The following is a 23,629-nucleotide window of genomic DNA, read 5'->3' on the forward strand; positions in this document are numbered from 1 at the left end:
GTAGATCTCCCTCTGCAGGACATTTTACAGTAATGACTTTCCATAAGACAAGCTTTAGATCACCTGTACAAATCTTACAGAAAATTAAGTAAACTTCCTATTTATGTAAACATACACTGACATTTTTGTATAGGATTTACTTCGATGGTCTATCTTTGTTTTATTTACAACTTTGAAAAATAATTTTTATGCTGAGAATAGTTCAAATGCATTTTAAACATATATTAAAAGCTTTAAAATATTAAAAATATATTAATGTTACAATTTTATGATTAACATGTAACATTTCATTTTAAATGAAAAAACACGCACACAAATAAATGAGTTCAAAGAGTTCAGTTAAGTTTTATTAAAAGCCAAGCAAACATTCAAATACTGAAACAGATAACCTTTCCAAACCCTTTTTTTCAGCTCCATTTTGTACAAATCACAGTTGTTCAAAAATATTACAAACAAATCAGGAAAAAGTTTTTTTTTTTTTTTTAGCAAGAGCAGCAAAACAATCTGATTTTGTATTTTGAAAGCCCTTAGTAGTGTGTATGGCGTGTGTGCTTTTTCTAAGAAAAAAAAATACAATACTCATATTAAGAAGTTAAAAGTGGGAAAAACTGCTTTAAAAAGTCATAGATTCAAAAGAGGAGAAGAGGTCAAGGGAATGGACAGCAGTCAGTGACACCCGCCTCAGCTCAAGACAGAAAATGGCAAGGACCATTTAAACAGATCACCTCACCACAAACACCAGTTTGTCAAAGGGCATACAAGTGCTCCACTAAAACTGACAGATGTTGTTCAGAAAAGTAAAACGGCCCTTTTCTTTCATGGAGATGAAGGTGGATTTCAAAGCACAGAAAGGAAGTTGGTTGTATAGAGCCCCTCTGTTGAAACACAGAAACTAACAAGGGCTTGAAGTGGTCTCTGCCTATGACCTGAGGTCAGATTGTTAATTGTTAACAAGCATTAAGATGTGGTCAACCATTCCAGTTTAATACAAATGTTGAAAAAAGTTAAAAAATAAAATAAAAAAATAACATTTAAAAAAAAAAAAATCACCACAAAAACTGCTCTCTGGTATTAGTATTTTACAAAAATACACATAAACCAAAGTCATATTCCAAAAAAGAATGTTGTGTAACATATTTCCCTTGTCATACACCAATTTATATTACCTTTAAAAAAGAAAATAATAAAATAAAACAAACCCCTGACCTTCAGTTGACTGTAGAGGGCGCAAGTGTGCCTCTGACACTATGTTAATGCTCATGTGTTTACATTCACTCTCAATCCAAACAAGTATGATCACTGTTCACAACAAGCACAGGTTTCCACTCAGCTCAGCACAATGAAAGAGGGAGGAAAACATCCAAATATTTAGAGGGAGGGAAAAGCATACAAATATTTCACATCACTTAAAAAACAAAGGGTATTGCTACATGCTGTCCACATGCATGCAGAAGGAGCAATACAGTGGTCTGCTGGCTGTCAGCTGAAGTGTGTGGTGTAATGTGTGTTTGTTAAAGCACTACAATTACCTTGATCAAAACTAAAGGCAGTGACCTCTCTTCAGTGAGAAGAGATTGAAGGCACAGTAACACAACAATAGACCGCAATTCTCAAGTGCTCTCCCAGTTCTTAGAGTGGGTTTCTAATGCTGTACTGTTATTACATAAACAGAACTACTACCACAATGTGTCATTAATAATGAATATGATAAGCATTTAGAATAACGTTAAGTATATGTACGGGTTTTGGATTAACTTTTTGAACTTAGGGCTGATTTTTGCATTTTTTTCAACAACGTGACGAAAGTGCATGATAATTCCTTAGTAATGAAAGCTACTGTTATTCATAATTACATATGCGTTACAGCTTAGACCATTCCCATGCACATCTTACCTGCAAACGTGCAGTGATGAATACTTTACAGTTGGTTGCTAAAGACTACTGTTAAATTGAAAGAAAATCCTCAAAGAATATAATTTGTATCAAATTTTAAGGTAAAGTGCATATTTAGCAGTTATACTGTTAGCAGGGATCGTTTGTGTTGTTACTCACTGCCTCTGACTTTAAATGAATCGTTCATTCAAATATGAACATTCTATCATCATTTACTCACATTTTAAAACTTATATGACCTTTTTTACTTCTGTGGAACATAAAAACAAAGATATTCTGAAGAATGTTTTTTTCCATGCAATAAAGCTGAGTTGGATGGATGCCATTGACTTCAATTATACAGACTAAACCATTTTTCTAAATAACTTCTTTAGTGTCCTGCAGAAGATACACGTTTCAAACACAATGCGGGAGAGCAAATGACAGAATTTGTATTTGGGGTGAACGATCCTTTTAAGGACTAATGGACATTTCTAATAGCCTACTATTTATTTGAAATCTAGGAAACTACCTAATTTCTACAGAAAAACATGGATCACATGTCCTTGAAGTTAATGAAGGCATATTCGATTAAATATGAGCCGCCAACATAAAAGTCTTATAGTAAGTAATAGGGATTTTTATTTTTATGTAAACACAAAATATGCAGGGCCATAAGGAGCACCGTTTTAATGGAGGAAACCATTCCATGCTACAAAACATTTTAAAAAGCTATTGTTTAGAAACCAAATCTAAAATAAAAGTGCAAAAGCAAATAATCAAAGAACAAAAAGTGCTAACAAGCCTGAATTTACCACGGCACCAACGCTTTCTAATTCCTTCCCAACAAGCATGCTGATGTTTGTAGTGTTCACAAATCACTCATCTGGGGAACACAATGGCCTAACTCAGAGAGGAAAGCTGTGATTAAATACATAATTCATCGCAGAGCCAGTCTGCAGATACACAGCAAGGTCATACAGTACATTAATGATCTTTCTAATTATTGAGCCTTTAGGCATAGTGTGGCATCTATAAACATTCATTTATTTGTCTGCCACTATAAATAAAGCATCTTAATTGGAAGTACCTACAAGTGAATGTCAAGACGGTAGCACACAGATGAGTGTCTGCTCTCTGCATTTATTTATTATTTGTGTGCAGATAGGCCTGTCTGAGCACATGGGCTCTGTATGTCTATTTTAGTAGCTGTTGATGATTTCAGCTCGTCTGGTGCGAAAAGCAGCGTGCAGCCTTGAGGAAGTGAAATCAGAAAGCCAGAAATAGAAAAAGGGTGGCATGGAAAACTTAAAATGTCTCTGATTTCTCATTCACCTCCAAAGTAGCTGTTAAAAACACTTTTGTTAAAAGGCACGAAACAGGCAAAACAAACATGCTTCACCGAGAAATACTTGAATGTAGAAGGGAAAGTGTAACAATGGTAAATAGGCACTCATGTTTTCAGGTGGAAGGCAGTCAAGACCAGACTCAAGCAAACGAATGCTAACACTCCACAGCACATGCACATCTGAAAGGAGGAACCATGCTGAGAGTGGGTTAGCATGTTAGCATAGCACTGTCAGTTTAACCACAAAACCTGTTTCAAAGTACAAAGCTTGAAATCGAAAGCTATTCAATTGAAATAGAAGGGTACACTTTTTTATGGTGGGATATTTTGTTATTTAGATTGTCAGAGCAGGAGAACTTGAATAAAGCGGCGGTCACACTACACTTTTCTTTCCAATTACTTCCATACATACGCATATAGATGCTGGAAACTGGAAGTTTTACATTTCACTGCATAAATATTCAGTAGATTGTATATTTTTACATTTTGAATTTATTATTATTCGTTATATGTTGAATGCTTTGTACTATGGTTTAAGAAAAAAAAAAACCCCACCAGAGCGTGAGATCACATCACAACTGTTGCAGTGCTCAAAGTCTAGTGAAACCGCCTCTTAAGGAGATAATGGGTGAGTGGTTGAACGCTGTGACATTTAGCAAGTTAATCCTGAGCGCTGATTTTATCTGCATGTTTAAAGTGCAAAGGGAAGCATCACATTGCAACATATCAAACACTACAGGAAGTGGATCGATAGTTTCTCCCTCAGTCTGGCTAACTGCAGAGGTAGAGGAGCAGAGGAATAACAGAGATGAGCGGCGGAGGAATAAAAAAACATTGCAACCTACTTTTTGGTTTGCTAATAGCCAAGACTGAAGTAGTGCTACAAAAACAAGAGCATTTCACAAGGGTGTGAAGATCTGCAACAGGACCGACTAACAAAAGAGTAGCTAATACTTAAGCAGTATAAACTTAGAAGGCATGGGCGCCCCTCAGTGGTGGAAGTGAAAGGCGAGCAAGTCAAGGAGCTTGCTAGAGGTCAAATCACAAAACTCAATCGACAGAATGTCATATAACAGCTGTGATTGTTATTACTCTACTGGCAGTGGTAAAAATAGCCCTAATTTCATAGTTTACTTGCTGTCAAGTTTTTGTTTCTGCATATTTTGGTAAGGCGCTTGTGTTTGAATGTGTTGTCTGTCTTTGGTGCTGTCCTAGAGTTTTTTAGTGAGTGACAGACCTGAACTACACACCCCTTCTGTTCTACCACGTGAGCAAAATTTAGTAAGGGGAAAAGCAATCTGAAAAACTGTTATTCAGTAAGCAACACAATTGGTATTCCGAGCCAATATGGGGCAATGGAAGCTGTTTTTCAACTGTTTTTAGTGAGCATGAAGGCAGGAGAAATATCCCCTTTATTCTAACAACTTTTTTATATGTATATCCCTGCCGCCATTTTAGTTGCTAGTTGTATTCAAAGCTAGGCTATGTTTCAGCTTGTACACATTGAACATGACGGTTTTCCCAAAAATAGGTCTCACAGAAAAAAGATCAACGCAGCAGCACCGTGCAGCATCTGTGTGCCCGGGCGCCAGCGCTCAGACGGGGTGCTGGTGTGAGTGTGTGTGTGTGTGTGTGGTCTCGTATAATAATAACAGTCTTAACAGGCGAAAGCAGGTCACTGCAATGATGCTGTTCCCTATGTGATGCTGTTGCGAGACCTGTTGCATTCGCAAAGTAGAACATGTAACACTGAGATAGAGAGAGATTTGAGACTTTCTCCAAACCTTCTCCCGTTTAATGACGCTCTCGTGATGGGCAGTCCACTAAGGCCCAACGTGGGTGGGGAAGGGTAAAGCGCACAGGCAAAGAGGACCCTCTGGACTCGCTTCCAATAGTCAGGACAGATGCACAGAAACAGGGCTCCCCAGGCTTGGCTACACGCCTCTGGACTGAGATGAGGATGAGGAGAACAGGGGGGTGGAAAGGATGAATGGAGGCAGACCCTCAGGAAATGTGGGGTGCTGAAGAGGACGGATGTCTCCAGAAACACCAGCCCCGTTTAGTGTGCTGCTTGCGTAAGATCTGCTCCTCACGCTCTCGCTCTTTTTGAGAACGGAGGTAGCGGTCTTCGTCCTTCAGGAACCACACAGGGGGCCAGCGATACTTCTCGAAGTGTTTCTGGTTTTCTGGATGACCAAATAACAAGATCAAGGAAAGACACTGGAATTCTTTCGCTTTAATAAACACTTTAAAAGAAACGTTTTCTATTTTAATATATTTTCAAATGTAATTCATGTCATCATTATCAACAGAACTACTATCAACTTTGTAATCAGTCAATATTTTTTCGTGGAAACTGTGATACAGTGTATAGGACATTAATTTAAACTAAATATCTTTTGTGACATTATAAATTTACTGTCACTTCTGATCAATTTACCGTATTTTCCGGACTATAAGTCACACATTTTTCATAGTTTGGCTGGTCCTGTGACTTATAGTCAGGTGTGACTTATTTATCAAAATTAATTTAACATGAACCAAGAGAAATGAACCAGGAGAAAACATTACCGTCTCCAGCTGCGAGAGGGCGCTCTCGCGGCTGTAGACGGTAATGTTTTCTCTTGGTTCTTGGTTCTAAATAAATGCGACTTATAGTCCAGTGCGACTTATATATGTTTTTTTCCTCATCATGACGTATTTTTGGACTGATGCGACTTATACTCAGGTGCGAATTATAGTCTGAAAAATACGCTAATGCATCCTTGCCGATTTTATTTTATTTTTACATAATTTAAGTCAAATAAATAAATGGATAAAAACACCCTTACCAGGACACATCGTCTTCATGTCTTTAGGGAATTTTCGACAAACGCTGTTGTAGTTGGTGCAGATGTGATGCAGACACCAGGCAGAAAGCTGTTTGGCATTGTGGAACTACAGCAGACAGAAAGCAGAGTTGGCACAGCGTGATTTCTCTCAATGAGGCTCATTAGAAAAGCAAAGTCTGTTCATCCTTTGAACTAGAATGAAGTAGGCTATGAATGAATGCCAATTCTGTAATGTGCACTATTGGTAATATTGCTGTTTCATTACTCTGCATTCTATTAAAGGCTTTGTTTGCTTCATCTTTATTAATGTTACCTGAGCCGTCTCCAGATAGGCCAGCACATGCCCATCAATGTCCACCCCTTTAACGGACAACTGCAATAGCTCCTCAACAGCATGTTGCTCTGTAGAACATGGCAAAACACCATACAGCGAGTGTTAATACGTCAGCCAATGAGCTTAATGGTTAACTATTCGCAAAATACTCCATAACAACAAAATCGTCAACAGTGAAAAATGTCTCACCTTCACTGGTGTATTTGAACAAATACAACATGCTTTAGTTTAGCTGTAGATAATATTTATTTGGTTTATTTATTTTTCCAAATTGTTGGCCAGTGCCATGTCTAGTAGATTTGATGAGTTTAAATACTATCATTCGTAATATTAACCAACATTTTAGTCCATGGCAGCTAGATTGACCATAGAATTATTCAGTCATTATATGCAGTCTGCCTTCAGGTAAACATAGAGCCTTTATTAAACTACCTGTTAGAGCTACAAGGCGAGGAAGACAGAGGCGGTTGGCTAATATTATAAGGTCCATTGGCTCCAGTTCAGGACAAGGTGTTAACACACCACAGTAGAGGAACTCCAGAACGCCTCTCATGCAGGCACAAGTGGTGTTGGGGATAGAGACCTAAAAAGAGAAACGGAGAAAGAAAAAGACATGGTGATTAGCAAAAAAACAGCCTAAATGCTGCAAGTTCACAGTTAATAACAAAAGCCCACGTTGAGAAAAGTTGATGTGAACAGATTTCATAACCCATGCTGAGAAATGTTTATTCATAGCTCATCTCCAGGATATGGAAACTGGAGAGGCAGATTGATCCAGGGATGAAACAATCTGCTCAGTAGCGCTCCCCTATTGAGAACTGCATGGTGCGCTGGCCGCTGACCATTAGAGGAGGCCTTCGTGTTGACATGGCGGGACCCGAAGTGGCCAAGGAAGCAGTTAGAAAGGGATGTATGTGTCTAGGAAGGCTTGTGGAGGAAGGGGTCTGGGAGAGCGATAGAAGGGCGAGGGCAGCGGCCTCCACATGGGGTCTTTCTTCGTTCATGTGATTAAAGCACTGTGTGAAATCGTTGACAGTTTCAGCTTAAAGCTGTGGAAAAATAACTCTGTGGGCTTGTCGCTACGGGAAACCTGGCCTCTGCATAAACAAGAGCCAACAAGCCAGCCTACAAGAGAGACTGTCATCATCTAACAGTGATCACAAAATGCTTTACAGAACAAATACACAACATTCAGGAAGACTCAGTTCCCATATATCGATATGTCATATTTTATCAGCGTATGCATAAAAGGATACTTATGTACATATTCAAAACAACCACTTGGTGCACCAATTTATGGTGTTTATAACATCTAAATAAAACTTTTTTTTACAAAATAAAAATACTGTATTCTTCCGCTTTTAATTAATGGATGCATATCATGTTAGTACAAGCCTGTAAGTTTTTTTTTGGTAACATTTTCATCCAGCATTAAATTGATCAAAATTGACAGTAAAAGAAATTTAAATGACAAACAAATTAAATTATATTTCAAATAAATGCTATTTTTAGCTTTGTATTCATCAAAGAATCCTTAACAATAATCATGTTTTTCACAAAACTATTAAGCAACACAGTTATTTTCAACTTTGACATTATTCTTGAGCACCAAATCAGCATATTAAAATGATTTCCGGATCATGTGACACTGGAGCAATGGCTGCGGAGAATTCAGCTTTGCCATCACAGAAATAAATTACATTTGAAAATACATTAAATTGTATTTTTATATTTTAAACTGTAATAATATTTCATTATATCAGCATAATATTAGCTTCTTTTTGGATAGCATAAGAGGTTTCTTTCAAAAACATTCAAAAATCTTACTGACCCCACACTTCAACAGTAGTGCATTTCACAAATACAACCCACTTTTATCATCCTTGGCAGAAAGTAGCAATTTTACCGCCACTGTACCATTATGGTGAATTTAGCAGCATACTTGACACTGGGAGATCCCTGGAGGCCACATGACATAATTTGCCCACATCCAACACCATTCATAACCAAAATCACATAAACCCAAGCTTAAAGGTAGAAGAGCTGTTGTTTTGACTCTGCTTTGGCTGGAGGGTAGAGAGCAAACAAAAGCATGCTTATTCTTTCAGTTCCAAGGAATGGCCAAGGAATTAGGGGAGAGCTTTCAGCAGGGAAACAAAGAGAAAAGTACAGAGTCTGTAAATCAATCCATGGCAACCGTCTCCTTATGCTTTGGGCACGCTCAGACTAAGCCGTTTTTCCTCTGTGAATTAGGACAGGACACAGTGAATTTAATTGCCTCTAGCTTTACCCTGTTTGAGGACTGAATGCTTATAGCATCCTAGAAACCACTAGCACTGGTGTCTTTATCTTGTGAAGCGGTAATCACTGGCAATATAAATGGGGCTCATCATGATTAACATGGTTTTTATAATGCTTCAAATAATATTGATTACATACATCAAATTAAGGAATGACTAGATATTTCCACAAAAACTATCATAACAAAATATGGCTTTTGCCACACAAGTAGGAGTTTGTGGGAACAAGGGCCACAAGGTGACACAGATTCTGTAGGGCAGAGATGATACATTGGGAGGTTGGGGGGCGCAAGATGACACTCAGCGGTACTTCAGAAGCCTAGCAGTGCCCTTCACCTGTCTTTGTCAAAGCCAATTAACAGAATGTCAGTGTAAATAGGACTGCTCATTATGGCTAAAGGGTTGCCCCTGAATATATTTGCTCATGTTGAAATGAAGGGATTCACAATATTTCACTCCATGTCAGAGAGAATTCTCACACTCACTGGTTACCGTCTCTGTATACAGTATATGCAAGTAGTGTAGTGTTGCTTGATGATGCAGGGATCACAAAATAAACAATGGAACAAACTTATTATTGGAGGATCAATACATGTACAGCCAAAGAAGCAGAAAAGCTCTGAAGCCAGAATATGACGGAGAAAATGGTGTCTGATTTGCTTCTTTTTCTTTTTCATGCTGCTCCACATTGATAGATCTAACCTCACTGAGGTATCAGTACTTCAAGTATATAAAGGACAGCAATACTCATGCTAGCTAATGAACTACTGAATGCACCATTAAATGTAACCTTTAACAAATCGCAAAATGATTATTAATTTTCATACTGAAAAGAAGAACTGAGAAAAACAATGCAATGACCATGAGAAGAAAATGGGGTCAATACCCAAGACAATGTGTGCTATGGAGGAAGTAGTCGCTTATCAAAAGCAACCAGACTTTTTCTCAACAACAACTGCAATGCACATCGCAACCATGGTCTCCACCTTAATCGTCTCTGTTTTCACTTCATCTTTGTGTCAAAGGGAAAATGTGACAGCTTCCGCTCAGTCTTACACCAATCACACTCAGAAATATGATGTTGCTGAAAAGAATTCTGACACCTGAGCATCTCTCGTATGTCCAGACACTTCCATCCTTAAAAAGCAGCATGTTCAAAACAACAGAGAAAAAAAAGACTTTCTGAAGTGTACTTACATTGAGTTTCATGTATTGTAAACATACAACATTAAAAGACCTTTAAATAACATTTAGATACAGAAGCAGTGTAGATGTCTTTTGGATTTGTGAAGTTGTCTTCAGTAATAAGTCTATGCTGCCTAGCCTCAAAAACCTTGAGAGATATTTCTGCACAGGACTAGAATAGTAAAGCTTACATGTGGTAGATCAATCAAGGACAACTCTTGACTCTGTGCGTCACAAACTGAGGCAACAATAATGTGCAGCTGTACACAAGAAACATTTGAGTACAGACTGAAAAATCCACTTATGGGTGAACGATCAGCTTTACTCAGCTGAATGATACTTTATAAATATTTGCCACCCTGAGGTCTTGTAAGGACTTTATATCTGGTTATACAACACCTTCTGTGCCGACTACCGCATAAACAGAAACAAGGGCTCACTCTATTCACAACCTCATTCTAAAAATAGTATTCACTACAACCAGTCACTACACTGAAAACAATGATTTTATGGTTGCTATGAGTTGACCACCAAACAACACATCTCTCTCTCCTAGTGAAGTCCTACTGAGATTCCTACTGAAAACACACTAAAACTTCTTGCATTAAAGGACATTTATTATGCAAAATTCACTTTTATGTGTTGTTTCAACATAAATGTGTGTTTGCAGTGTGTGTACACAACCACCCCTTTAATGATAAAAATCCACCTGCTCCTTTTTTTAATTCCCATAAATCATAAGCAGTGTCTCAGAACAAGCCATTTGCAGAATCTGTAAAAAGAAACATTACATTTCACTGTAGCATTCAAGTTAAGACCTTTTTTTATTAAAGCTATAGAGGATATTCAGCTCAGAGAAGTGAATGATTTTCTGGTTTTATTTTATTGTTAGGATCATATTAACAGCATAGACTGTATAAGTACTGTATACTACGGTGCTGTCACTCAATAAACAGATCTAATATAAACATGCAATTTCTTTCCCAGATATTTACCTTCAAAGACTTAACTGACAGGGTTTTTGCAACTTATGTGAGTTTTTAACAAACTTTTGTGTATTTGACAGTTTAAGCGCAATAGGACATAAAAGACAACCCAGGGACCACACCAAACATGGGGAACATAGGCCGCCGTTGATATGCAGAGCTAGACCAATGAATGTCTTAACTCAGGTATACCAAACTGTCATACTCCTTAAAATTCAAAATTTGACCAAACAGCATGTGAAGCTTGTCAAAGCAGAAACAAGTTTACTTGTCTTGGGCCACCTTGTGTTGATCTCCATGTGACATTCTCAGCTGATGCTGTCAGAATAGAAAAACAGCCAGCATACTATTTCCCGCATCAGTTTGTACTTGGGCTGTAAATCTAGCTCCCTATAATGCTTGTAATGTAATACATGGTGATCCTGTTCACTGGCAGGCCTGGACACCGATAACCCAGCCAGTTGTCTCTCTACCTCTGGTGTTGGTCGGCTTGGTCCCGAGTTCCTGCCCTTAGAGAGCTTGTCTTTCTAGAACTTGAGCTGACAGCCGGTAGCCTAAGGAAATCAGAGAGCGTGCATGGGATAGACCTGGATAGAGTTTTGTGTATGTGAGATGGGCCTCAGAAAGGAAAACAGCGAAACCTTACCTTTGACCCCCGACTTAATCGTTTGGGATGAAAAAGACATGAGCTAAATTTGAAACTGATATGTACACTGTAAAAAATTTCTTGTTGTTTTTACAAAAACTTTTTGGCAGCTGTGGTTGCCAGAATAATTTTGTAAAAATACAGAAAACTGTAAACACATTTACGTCAAAAACTGTTAATTTTACAATATAAAGCTGTAATTTACAAACAAGAAAATGTGAATATAAACCAGTAAATTCAACAACACACAAAATTAAATCTGTTTTGTACCTTGAAAATACTGACAACCACCATAATAATAAAGATGGTACTGTATAAGAGAAAGCCACATGAAGTATCAAAGCTCATCACAAGTAGCTTCACCACAAGCAGAAGTATATATTAACATATAGAAGGTGCACATTTATGGAAACACAAAACACCATCATGGTAACACACGTGATACTTAAATAATGCAAAAAACTTTCATTAAGCAACAGAAGATGTAACTTAAAGCTCAAATGTACATAACTGATAACAAGAACTATTTAAAAACATGATTATTTAAACATAATACTTTCAAAACGTGGAGTGTCACGCAGGGAATTCTGGGAATATCAGTTTACAGTTTTAGACTGTAAATTATACATTGATTTGTTCTTTTTTTACTTCTAAAAGCTGTATAATTAACAGAATTTTACTGTAAATTTACATTAAATGCTTTGTTAGATCTTTTACAGTTTTTCCCTGTATATAGTACGGGAACTTACTGTTAACCTATTATCAGTTTTTTTCCGTAGCGTTTTTACAAAATTTTACAGTTAAAATTACACTTATTTTTTACAGTGTAGGGATGCACCGGTTGACCGGCCATAAATCGGAACCGGACGGTTTTTGCTTAACATACGTAATCGGCAATCAGCCGTTTTTTTGTCTTTTTTCGACTGATTTTTCCGTAAGTGCGCCCGTGTGCACGGACTACATTGTAATCATTTGCTATCATGTCATTTGTGTGGAAGTATTTCGAAATCTGTGGGCAGGACACGGGCACTGGAAGTGCAGAGCTACATGTCTGAGGCACAGACAGCAGGAAGTGAACAGCCGTTGGTGTACTGACGCATAAATAAGAGCCCCTTACCCTGCGCGAGCAGACTGTACCTGTCGACACCCTGCACAAGCAGAGACAGTGAAGGAATGTTCAGCTCAACTTCTCGCGTGTTGGGTTAGAAACGAAAAGGACTAAACAGTGTTTTTTGTAAAGTAGAACTTTTTATACACGTTTGAAAAGTAAACATCATTCCTGTATAGGATGATTTTTTTTTTTTTTACCTTAAAATTACATTGACATAATTTGATTTAAAATTCACCTGCTGCAGCACACTGAAAAAAAGTATTTCATTCATCCAATTAAAAAAAATTAGGGTAATGATTCACATCTATATTTTTTTTTTTACTTGAGCCAATAGTTATTTATTGTTCATTGGCTCAAGTAAAAAAATTTAGACATGAATCATTACCCTATTTTTTTTTATTTTTTTTAATTGGATGAGTGAAACACTTTGCATCTTTGTTTTATTCACACCAACATTATTTGATTTTGACATTTTGGAATAATTTATTTATGAAGCATAATTTTATTTAGTTTCACTGGTAAAGACCTTTTTTAAATTTTAAACCAAATTTAAAAACTAAAACAAATTCTGAATGCTGATTAAGAAACATCTTATTGAATGTGTGTTGATTGTGTTGTTGGGACTGTAGAACTATGCAGTTGTTACCTTTAATTTCACATGTTACAGTTAATGTTTTCATTTAAGGCCAGTTCTCTGTAGTTTCAACCCAATTCAAAAACAAAAGCTAAATGCTGATGTCTGTACCATCCATTGAATGTAGGCTACATACTGTGCAGTTACTGCCGTTAAATTCAGATGGTTACGATCATTATTTTCAAAAGCCAGTTTGGCCCATTAAATACCAAATAAACATCTTGTTTATATATGCTTTCCTTCTATCTTGTTTGTTGTGTAAAGAAATTTTTTTTGGGAATCGGTATCGGAATCAGCTAGTTTGCTTGTAAAAAAAATTGGTATCGGAATCGGCCATGAAAAATCATGATCGGTGCATCACTAGTGATATTTTTAAATAATTTCATAGAAAACAAGTGCAACTTAATCAAAAACTGTGTGGAAAGGTTATCGTGTGGTTATTTAATATGAAATCAATTTGAATAATACTGAAAAATTCCCCTTTGAGCCCAATAATCTAAAAGTTTACACACAAAGACTTCCTGTTCACTTTAGCATGATTGTGCTAAAGAAAAGAATAGAGGAAGTGCCCAATCTAACACACTTCCTGTCACTGCAAACTAAGTAATGTACCAAAACACCCACACAAAGGCATGAGTGTGTTTTGGTATGAGCAAGTGCATAATCTAAACACACAGTAGTTCACAGTAGTTCATGGATGATATATCGACTGCAACATCACCTTACATGGCAATGAAAAACTACCTTGTCTGGGAAATATATTAATATACATTCAAATAACTTAGATAATTAAAATAGATTAAATAATGTCAATACTAGACCAAATCCTTAATTTGCTCTACAACATTAATCACTGCAAATAAATCTTTCTAGACCACTTCTAGCTTGCTTCTCTTGAACATGTGAGCACAGACACAAAGCAGATATATATCAGCATGTGTTCCCGCTGGCACAGGTCCTCCTCTAACGTCTCAGCATCAGTCTGCCTGGGGCGCTCCCCTTAGAGCCCTGTTTAGTACTTTGCGGCTGTAAATCCATCTATATGGATGAGATGGTCTCCTGTCGCAGCTGCATTAATGTGGGTCAGGCTGTCAAAGAGGTGGCCTACTTTTTAACTACCTGTGCCACTTTTTTAGTTGGATCTGTCAGAGCTCCAGGGTAAGAAGGATCAAGGTGACGGAGACTAATTTGAAACTTTGAGAAATGTGGAATAGTTTTTAGTTAGCTTCAATCAAAAAGTAATCTACCAAAAACTTCAATACAAAGATGCTTGGTTTGGAAGCTACCTGTATGCATCGCTAGATTCGCTACACTATTGACAATGGACAATTTTAGTCAGTGGAATTTTGTCAAAATTTAAGAAGTGCATTTTGTCTTACTGCATTGGGAGTTTATTTTTTTCATTTATTTCAAGAAAGGTCAGTGCAGTAAGACAAAATACACTTCTTAAATTTTGACAAAATTGAAATGGCTAAAATTGTCCAATGTCAATCATCTAAATTTAAACACACAGTAGTTAATGGATCGTATATAGACAGCTGCGTCGCATATCATGGCAATGAAATAAGAAAAATACAGACAGAAAAAATAACCTACCTGATCTACCTTGTCCAGGAAAATATATTAATATAAAAAAACCTCTAAATGACAGACTACTGATGTCAAATGTAGTCTGCTATAAACTTTGGTACCTAGTCGATACTAAGAGAATACAGCCAATAGAAAGATGCTTGGTTTGGAAGCTATATGCATTGCTACAGATGGATAGATCTCGCTCACCTCCTCAGTGTAGCTCTCCATGAAGAATCCACGAAACATGGCTGCCATCCAATCACAGCTTGAGATGAGCAGTGGCTTGTGGGCTGGCAGATATCCATCGTCCAATCGAAACACCACATCTAAAACCAGGAGGAAAAGAGCACACATCTCGGCGTGTGTCACAGAGTCGAGGCTACAGAGCTATAGAGGGGCAGACGGACGAACACAAAGAGACAGACGAAGAGACAGACAGACACACAGACACACAGACCCATGATAAATAGAAAGATTAACTAAGGATAAGGATAAGAAGAAAAATGTGAAGGGAGGGCCAGACTGGGACCATATAGGGAGTGAATATATTTTAGCAGCAAATTCTTTAGAGACTGACATTTATGACTCCACGTGTTTAATGTCGCTGACTAATTATGTTAAACAACTGATGTTTTTGAATAGGTCTTTTTTAGCTGTATACTGTGGCTGTATACAGAAAGGCATGATGACAAAAAAGCACCTATTAAATTCAGTGCAGAATTCAACTCTATGGGGGAAGCAAATAGATCTCTAATGATCCAGTTCATAAACTTCTGCATACCCATAGGGAATCTACAAGTAGTCTTCAGGCCACTATGGAGATGAAAAACGTTCTGGTTTTCAAACATGAGAGAAGCACCTTCATGGTTGGGTAATGAGATTATGACAATTGCAGATGATGCAATGAAATAAACAGGTGTAAGTGGAGAGTGCAGAGTGGAGAGTTTTGAAAAAAGGTTAATTATGACAAACATGCAAACAGCACGTGACAACAAGACATGACAACAACAGTGAGAAAGCGACAGAAAACCACATGGCAGAAAAGCAAACACATCCACAAATATGCAAATATTCACTGAAAGCAATGAAGGGATATTTTAAAACACTCCACTGGGTATTTCCTTAAAATAAAAATAAAATAAAAAAACTGAATGAAGGAAAGGAAAAACAAACTGTTTAAACTGACTGCTCTAGAGTATGAACTATTCTATTCCAATTCCACTGAATTCTGGAATTGAGAATAGAACTTAATGAGACTCAAGTCAATGGTGTCACTAAGAAAAACTTTCTTTAAACTTTAGAATGTGACGCTGACAAGTAATGGGAATTGGCTACCCAATAACCCCAGAACTTCCTGAGGAATCTGCACCATACATTAGGACAGTTAAATAATTGAGAACTGTCCATTTATTGTTTATCACTCTCTCATCAACAGCAGCTTTTAAGTTGCTTGTTAAAGGTTATTATTATTGGAGAAAAGGCTTGATTCAATTTCTCGTAGTAAAAGGAGAGACCAGAGAGCAGGGTAATAATTTATATGAACTGAGTTTCCTTGTATGCAGCATTGTGTTCTGGTTGTTAAAAAAGTTTTAGGTTGACTCTTATCAAGTATGAATTTAGATTATGACAGTATTACAAGACAGACAGATCCTTCATTAATGCTTCTTCACATATATATATATATATATATATATATATATATATATGTAATATGTGATGCTTGACCCTGATTTCAGATTGCATACCAGCAAAGGAGCCCTTGCTCAGGCACTCTTTGATGCGGTTGGCACGACGCACATGGAAGGCTTTGGTGATTTCCTGGTTCATGAAGCTCTCACGGTTCAGGACATTAGCCACCATCATACGCAAGTCGAAGACCTCCAGAAGCTCAGCGATGGTGGCCACCTGCATCAGGTCCCCACGTGTCTCATCCAGGTGACCTGTATAAAGGTACTGCAGCACTGCCTGAAAAAGCAGAGAGAAGTGATAACACGACATAGATATTTCATAGATATATCAAGTGAGATTCTTATAAAACATGCTATAGCTTGCTATAGATTGTGTCACTTAAGTTTGTTCTTACCTGGAAAGGCCCTTTCTGAATGAGATCATCCATTGACACAACCGTCATGAGTCTAGGCCGACCTGTCACAGGGTCATCCACCATGTCCAGGTACACCCCCAAGAAACCACGTCCCCATCCCAAAAGAGCACGGCCTGCTCCCAGGGGTCCCACAGAGCACTGGCCCCTGGCAGGCAGAGCGTTATCGCTCTGTGAAGTCCTCAGTGAGCCCTGCTGCAACATGAGCAGCCTATTTGAACCCCTGGTGCCCCTTTCCCCCTCCTTATCAATGTCCAGACTCTTGGTACGCCCAGCCTGTTCTTTGGCTCCTCTTCGGCTCTGCTCTTCTTCCTCGCTCCCCTCTGAGCTCTCTTCACCCTCCTTCTCCGTCCCTAATGCTCCAAGATCCATAGTGAAAAGGTCATAGAACTTTGAGCAGGAAGTGGCGAGGTACACCTTATGGGCAAAGAGACGAGTGGCACCCGCCTGGAGTAGAAACAGGACATCTGCACACAACGGCTGGCAGAAAAGAGAGTCTAGACCTTCTCCATCCATTGGAGGAGGATCCGGGATGCCCACCACAGGCCGTGGTGGTCTGGGGGGGAGGAACGGTGCCTGGAGTAGGGGATGCTGAACCCTCTTTAGATGGGACTTCCAGAACTGAAGGTGGCGTCGAGAGATGAGTGCACCACGGATAGCATTGTCAAACACATCCTTTACACCGAACTGAGCGACAATACTTGTTTCGTAGTATGGAATGCCGAGTTCCTTAGCGACCTCATGGCCTCGTTCTGGGGGAAGGATGTCTGTGGGTTTGATGGGTCTAGGAGGAGAGGGTTAAAAAGAAGCAGAAGCATTGTTAAAGCCAGGCAAAATATATACACTACCATTCAAAAGTCACATTCTTTCAAATGTCAATAATTATTTAACAAACTGTAAAAACAGCAGAAACAACATGCCACTGGAAGACTTTTGTCCCAATTTGACAGGTCCAACTTTACCTTTTCATTTTAAAATAAAAACATATAAATATAAAAAAAAATTATATATTAAAGGAGTTATTTACAAGCCATCAAAGGCAAGTGCAGCAAATGCATAACTGACTACAAATATATAAAGGCATACAATAATCCTCTCAAAACGGAAGCTTCTGAACACTTTTCATACTGAAGTTTAAAAATAATAACAGAATAAGTGATACGAGTGGGTATAGGATGTGGTCCGTACTTGGCCAGAGGCCGGCGAGCCCGGTTAACAGCATCCAGATCAGCATAGCGAAGGTCCAGCTGGCAGCCCACCAGGATGATTGGGGTGCGGGGGCAGAAGTGCTTAATCTCAGGAAACCACATGGTGCGGACATGGCGCAGGGAGTTCGGATTGGCCAAAGAGAAGCACAGCACTACTACATCTGATCTAAACACACAAAGAGAAAGAAATTGGTTTAGTGTAAGAGAATATATCTGAAGTATAATATAACAGGCAAGAAATTGGCAAACCCTGGACACTAATCAACCTACACAGAGGCGTTAAAATGGACAATGAATCACTGTTTTTGGAATAAAAACTGTGAAATGGAACAAACAAAAATACTGTGAGCTACTAAATCTTTTCGTTGCTTTCAAAACGTCATGAGACTATTTAAGTTATGTCTTTTACATTCAGTCATAATGGGATTTTTGAATAGATTCAAAGATCACTGCTCAGTGCTCACTGATCATAATCAGTCTTTTTTTTTTTTTATGAAAATTGCTGTAAGACCATTTTTCCAGATGCATGAACAAACTTGAGTATGTATTAATCCATGTGTGCTCTTCCAGTGAATGTGTTGTGCAAGTCATTAAAGCATCTCGTTTGACTCTTACCAGCACTGGTCTAATAATAGCGAGTTGTCCGACCATGTCATATTTCACAGCTGCACTCACAAGCTCATCATGTGAGACAAGCTACACAAGAATGACTAATGGAGCACTGCATTGTTGTTGTGATTTAAACATACTTGGTCTAGCAGATTTCATCACAGTTATGCATTTACACTGGAAAGTGCGCTTGTGCATGTTTACAGATATAATATGACAGCCAATGTTTCTCAGACATTTCTAAAATATTTTAATCTTTCCAGAAAATACTTATTGACACCATAGAGTGAAAATCTAGAGGGATTTTCTTTAAAAAGTTATTTTATTATTGGCAATCTACTCATGTGTGATGATTAATCAAAGGAATTTCCCTGAAAACATAACATTACCAAAGTTGACAATCATAACTATTAATAATTTTTTCCATGTATGTGTCACGCATCCTGTCCATGAACTTCCATCTGCTTGCCACCAGAGGTCGCCTTCCCATTATACTGACACACACCACACAGACTGTTACACATCACCCTGGACTACATTTCCCATGCTCCATTGCACTAATCACTAGCTCACCTGAAACCAATCATACACAGCTGCTACCAATAACACACACTATATAAATCACCACCATTCAGGTATTGTTTGTGCTTATCTCTACGTTAGTGATAGTAATGTTACGGAGCTATTCTGAGTTTGCCTAGTTCCTAATCTTAGTCTTTGTCTCGCCTTGATCTGGCCTGTTTTACCCAAGTCTTGTATCGCAGCCTGTCTCCTCGTTTTGTCTGTTTTGCTGCCAGCCCCAGAACTCTTGCCTGCTGTGGACTATCCATTTGCCTCACCCTCTGGATTATGTTCGCCCTCCATGGACCCCTGACTGTTTACCAAACTAATCTTTGTCTTGCCCTCAATATACCTGTTTGCCATTGTCAGAATCTTGCCTGTTTCAAGACTACATCTTTGTTTAATAAAGCGTTGCAGATGGATCTGCATTCCTCTCATCTCATTCACCCTGTAACAGTATATTATGTTGATATTGCAATGGGTTTGCCCATAAATGATCTACATGGGCTAAAGGCCCATTCCGCTGTTTTCATCATTGATCAGCTAGAAAAAAAACATTATGAAAGTGATTCCAATGATATCGTTCCTCTAGTCATGATGTGAACAATTTTTTCAATGATATCTTTGTTTTTATAGTTACCATGCTTCATGTGAATAGGCCTTAATACTCTTTACTAAACTAAGACACACTAAGCTATATGTGCAAATGGCTAACAGCCTTCAGAGGTCAAAGTCAACAACCCAGTGTCTGTGTTTCTATTAGTGTACATACGTGTATGTTAAACACTGGAATGTTGCACGAATATGTGGAAATGGGTCCGAGATAAGGCAAATAAAAAACAAAACACACACACACAGACTAACACATCTACAGATCTATCCACAATCATTCACCATCTCTCAGTGAATAATAACCACGTGTGCTGTAAAAGTGAGTGTTGAGGGTCATAAAAGGACTGTGTTATGTAATCAGTAAGTGTGGTGTTCTGTACAGCTATGTAGACTACTACTAAGACTACTATGTAGATGTGTATGCTTAACTACACTCTCTTGATCACAGGCATATTTAAACATAAAAAACTGTAGTACAGTGATGGTATCAATGGAAATAACATAATACTTTACCATCATAATATACTAAACTGGTCAGAATTACTTTTTTGCTGTTGTATATATGCATTTATGATATGCATATGTTTATGTATAAATATGTGTTAGCCAATGGAAGAGGGCTTCCCCACTGAGTCATGGTTCCTCCAGATATTTCTAAAAGTTTGAATCATTTCACTTGTTTTTCACAATGCGTTTTGTCCATTTTTGTTCACAAATAATTAATGGACTCAGCTAGGCTTTGATAAACATTTTCAAGAAATGTTAAATGTGTCTGTGTGGGTGAGTAGTTAGCTTAAGAAGTAGACACCAGCGGTGAAGGACACCTGATTTTATGTTTCCATAACAGGGCACCACCATTTATAGTGCTTTATCAGCTGACTGCATCTGCCTTAGCACTGTGCACACACTGGACGTGTCTGATCTCACAGACACACATCCTGTGGATTCATTCACACAGATTTCATCCGCTCTCCTTCTCTGTCTGCTACACAAGTACATTCTAAAACCACACCACATTCACAACGTTATTATGTTGTTAAATTAACTTAATATTCATCAAATGGTCAAAAGTTCATCAAACCACAAATTTATAAGACAGCACAACTGTTTTCAACAATGATGATAATAAGAAATGCTTCTCAAGCAGCAAATTAGCATATTAGAATGATTTCTGAAGGACTGGAGTACTGTAATGGCTGTTTGTTTGTTTTACATAAAAATGTCTGCAAACCTTTAAATGGTAGTTTATCTAATGTGTGAGTACTTTGTGTGGTCAAAGATCTGAGCTGGTAACAAAATACCACAGGTTCAGTTCCAGTTTGCTTTCTTAGAAAACAAATGAGCATTTACTGAAAATCTTAAATAGGATTCAGAAAAATATGGGAAACTGTTCTCATAAATATGTAAAAATTAAAGAAAAAAAAATAGCACAATTTCTTTGCAAATGCCATATTGTTTGATACTGTGTATTTAATGCAACAGAATTAACTGTAAGCATTTAGGTACAGCGTCATTCTCCCTCATTCTCTGACCCATATCCCTTATTGGCTCAGTGGCTGCTGTGATCTGCTGCACTGCCCTGAGCCAAAGCACCACTGCTGATCCACTGATCCTCCATTGCGCCGAGAATAAGAGTCTCCATGCAGTGCTCTTTGGCTAGGATTACAGCACATTACCTTCCCAGCTGGGAGGATTAGAGAAATAACCAAAAACTTGGCAGGGCAACACATGCCACAGCCAAGAGTGGAGAGATACCAGAACAATCAAATGGAACATTGATCTGAGCAACTTTATTGTGGGACATCAAGTGTGTTTGTATCAAGGGGTTTAGTGCCATGACCTAATGGTTAACACGCATATCAGAAGACAAATCCAGCTCCATATTGTGTAACTGACCTGCCATAAGCGAAGCGTCTGTCTTTGTGATGATCTCCAAATGTGTCCCACAGCCTGAGGGAGACACTGACCTCGTCCACCACGTCTCGTGACCTCTCCAGCACCTATACAAAATACTTTTGTTGAATTGTTGAATTTTATCAGTACACCAATGCAAACACATTATATTCATATAACTATCGCTGCAATGTCATTTAAATGTAATACTAAAAAAAATTGTAGTTTGTTTGATTTTTTTTCATTGCCAGTGATGGCCTGGTAAAGCTAACATTACAGGAAATGTTTTATTTTGGAATTGTATTTATTGAATTCATATTTGACATATTTTATTAGTATATTTTATTTTATATTTATATTAATTGCTTGCTATACACACTCACACACATGCATGCAAATATACAACTAAATAAATTGTATTATAATATTTATATAAAATGGAATATTTTACCACTTTAATTTTTCCCTTTTATTTTAACTATTTTATACAAGCTTAAGTATATAGTATATAAATGCACCAGTTAAACAGGTTGTACTCCATTGTGATGTTTACTTTATATGTACTTTTTAATTTGACTGTAAGTACAGTGTTAGACTTCCGATAAATGAGATACAGTACAGTATTTCTGTCAACACTTAATGCTCTTCAACATGTACACAATATGCCAAAGGTCTACCCACCTCCTGGCACACACGGTATTGGTCGATGGCCCAGACAGTTGGCACGTGGGTGGCAAGCAGCTGGTACTGAGTAAGGGTGGCATTGCAGGCACGGGCACAGATCAGTCGGGTCTTGCCCACCGCGTTATCACCCACCACCACACACTTTATGGTCTCCACATTCGGTCGCTCATAATCTGTGTCTATATCCATGGAGAGGGCCCTGAAAAACATAGAAAGAGAGAGGCAGTTTAAATGCTGCTAATCATCATTGTATTGATGAAAAAGATAACAAAACTCATTTTTCTAATAAATTTATATTTAATTAATAATGAATCAAAAATAAAAAAACAATAATAAAACATTCAATTTGGTACATTCACTGTTTTGACTCAAATCAACAATAATGAATGGCATCACCAAAACTCATTCACAAAATGTTCAAAGTTGAAACAAAAATCTGGGTCAGGTGCTATTTCTGTCTGAGGAAGGAACAACATAGACAGCCAACACAGTTCTGCACTTGGCTATAGAGCATCTTAAAGTGTGTTAGTTTCAAAGTCAATGTGAACAAGTGCATCTCGCACTTTTTTCTTTTTCTTTTTTTTTTGAAAGTCTTAGAAGAATCGACCTAAATCTAAGTCGAAGCTCAGTGGCAAATGTTGATTTGTATGAGAGACGTCAGACAGCATTAATATGCACACGTTGTCCAGGATACCGAAACAAACATTGTTAATACAAAAACACTCGCATAAACAATGACTTGAAAAAGCAGCTCCCTGCAGAGAAAAGAAGAAGAAAACGACTCTGCTGAGGGATGCAGCTGAAACAAACCATTAGGAGACCAGCGTGCCAACACATATGACTGGAACTTAATATCCATGACAACTAGCAAGTTTTCTTTTAGGTTCAAACAAAAACAAGCAATGTGAGATCCTTTTTTCCCCTAAAACAATGACAGATTTTTGTTATGTAATGAATGCAGACATTTGTTCAATAAGATGAACTGCCTTGCTTTAGAAAGACGCATACATTTGAGCATGCACATATAGCTGTAAAAAAAGAAATGTATTAATATTAATACACCATTATAATAAAAGAGGACATATGAAATTAAATACAAATGTTTTGGAGAAACGTAACCCTTGGTCAACAAAGAGCAGTGC

The 23,629-nt window shown here is 37.8% G+C and overlaps 1 protein-coding gene across 1 annotated transcript; it reads right to left on the bottom strand.

Annotated features, from left to right (window-relative positions):
- Nucleotides 1-321: 321 nt before the first annotated feature.
- Nucleotides 322-22,697, bottom strand: LOC128014951 (rho-related BTB domain-containing protein 1-like). Its single transcript, XM_052598739.1, has 10 exons — nt 22,485-22,697; nt 21,807-21,910; nt 18,109-18,294; nt 16,903-17,704; nt 16,565-16,784; nt 15,027-15,145; nt 6,818-6,968; nt 6,365-6,453; nt 6,052-6,157; nt 322-5,406 (listed from the first exon to the last, which is right to left on the bottom strand). The coding sequence occupies exons 1-10, from the start codon at nt 22,695-22,697 to the stop codon at nt 5,225-5,227; spliced, it is 2,172 nt and encodes a 723-aa protein (XP_052454699.1). The 3' UTR covers nt 322-5,224.
- Between the last annotated feature and the right edge of the window lie 932 nt (nt 22,698-23,629).

The sequence above is a fragment of the Carassius gibelio genome, chromosome A5 (assembly GCF_023724105.1).
Source record: "Carassius gibelio isolate Cgi1373 ecotype wild population from Czech Republic chromosome A5, carGib1.2-hapl.c, whole genome shotgun sequence".
In the NCBI taxonomy this organism is placed as follows: Eukaryota; Metazoa; Chordata; class Actinopteri; order Cypriniformes; family Cyprinidae; genus Carassius; species Carassius gibelio.

Bases quoted from the DNA above. Each gene is read 5' to 3' on its own strand.
- LOC128014951 (XM_052598739.1), bottom strand. From the start codon at position 22,697: ATGTTTTTCAGGGCCCTCTCCATGGATATAGACACAGATTATGAGCGA. The intron at 16,785-16,902 runs GTAAGAACAAAC...CTGCTTTTTCAG, and splicing joins TTCAGAAAGGGCCTTTCCAG to GCAGTGCTGCAGTACCTTTA. The intron at 5,407-6,051 runs GTAAGGGTGTTT...TTGGTCATCCAG, and splicing joins CATGAAGACGATGTGTCCTG to AAAACCAGAAACACTTCGAG.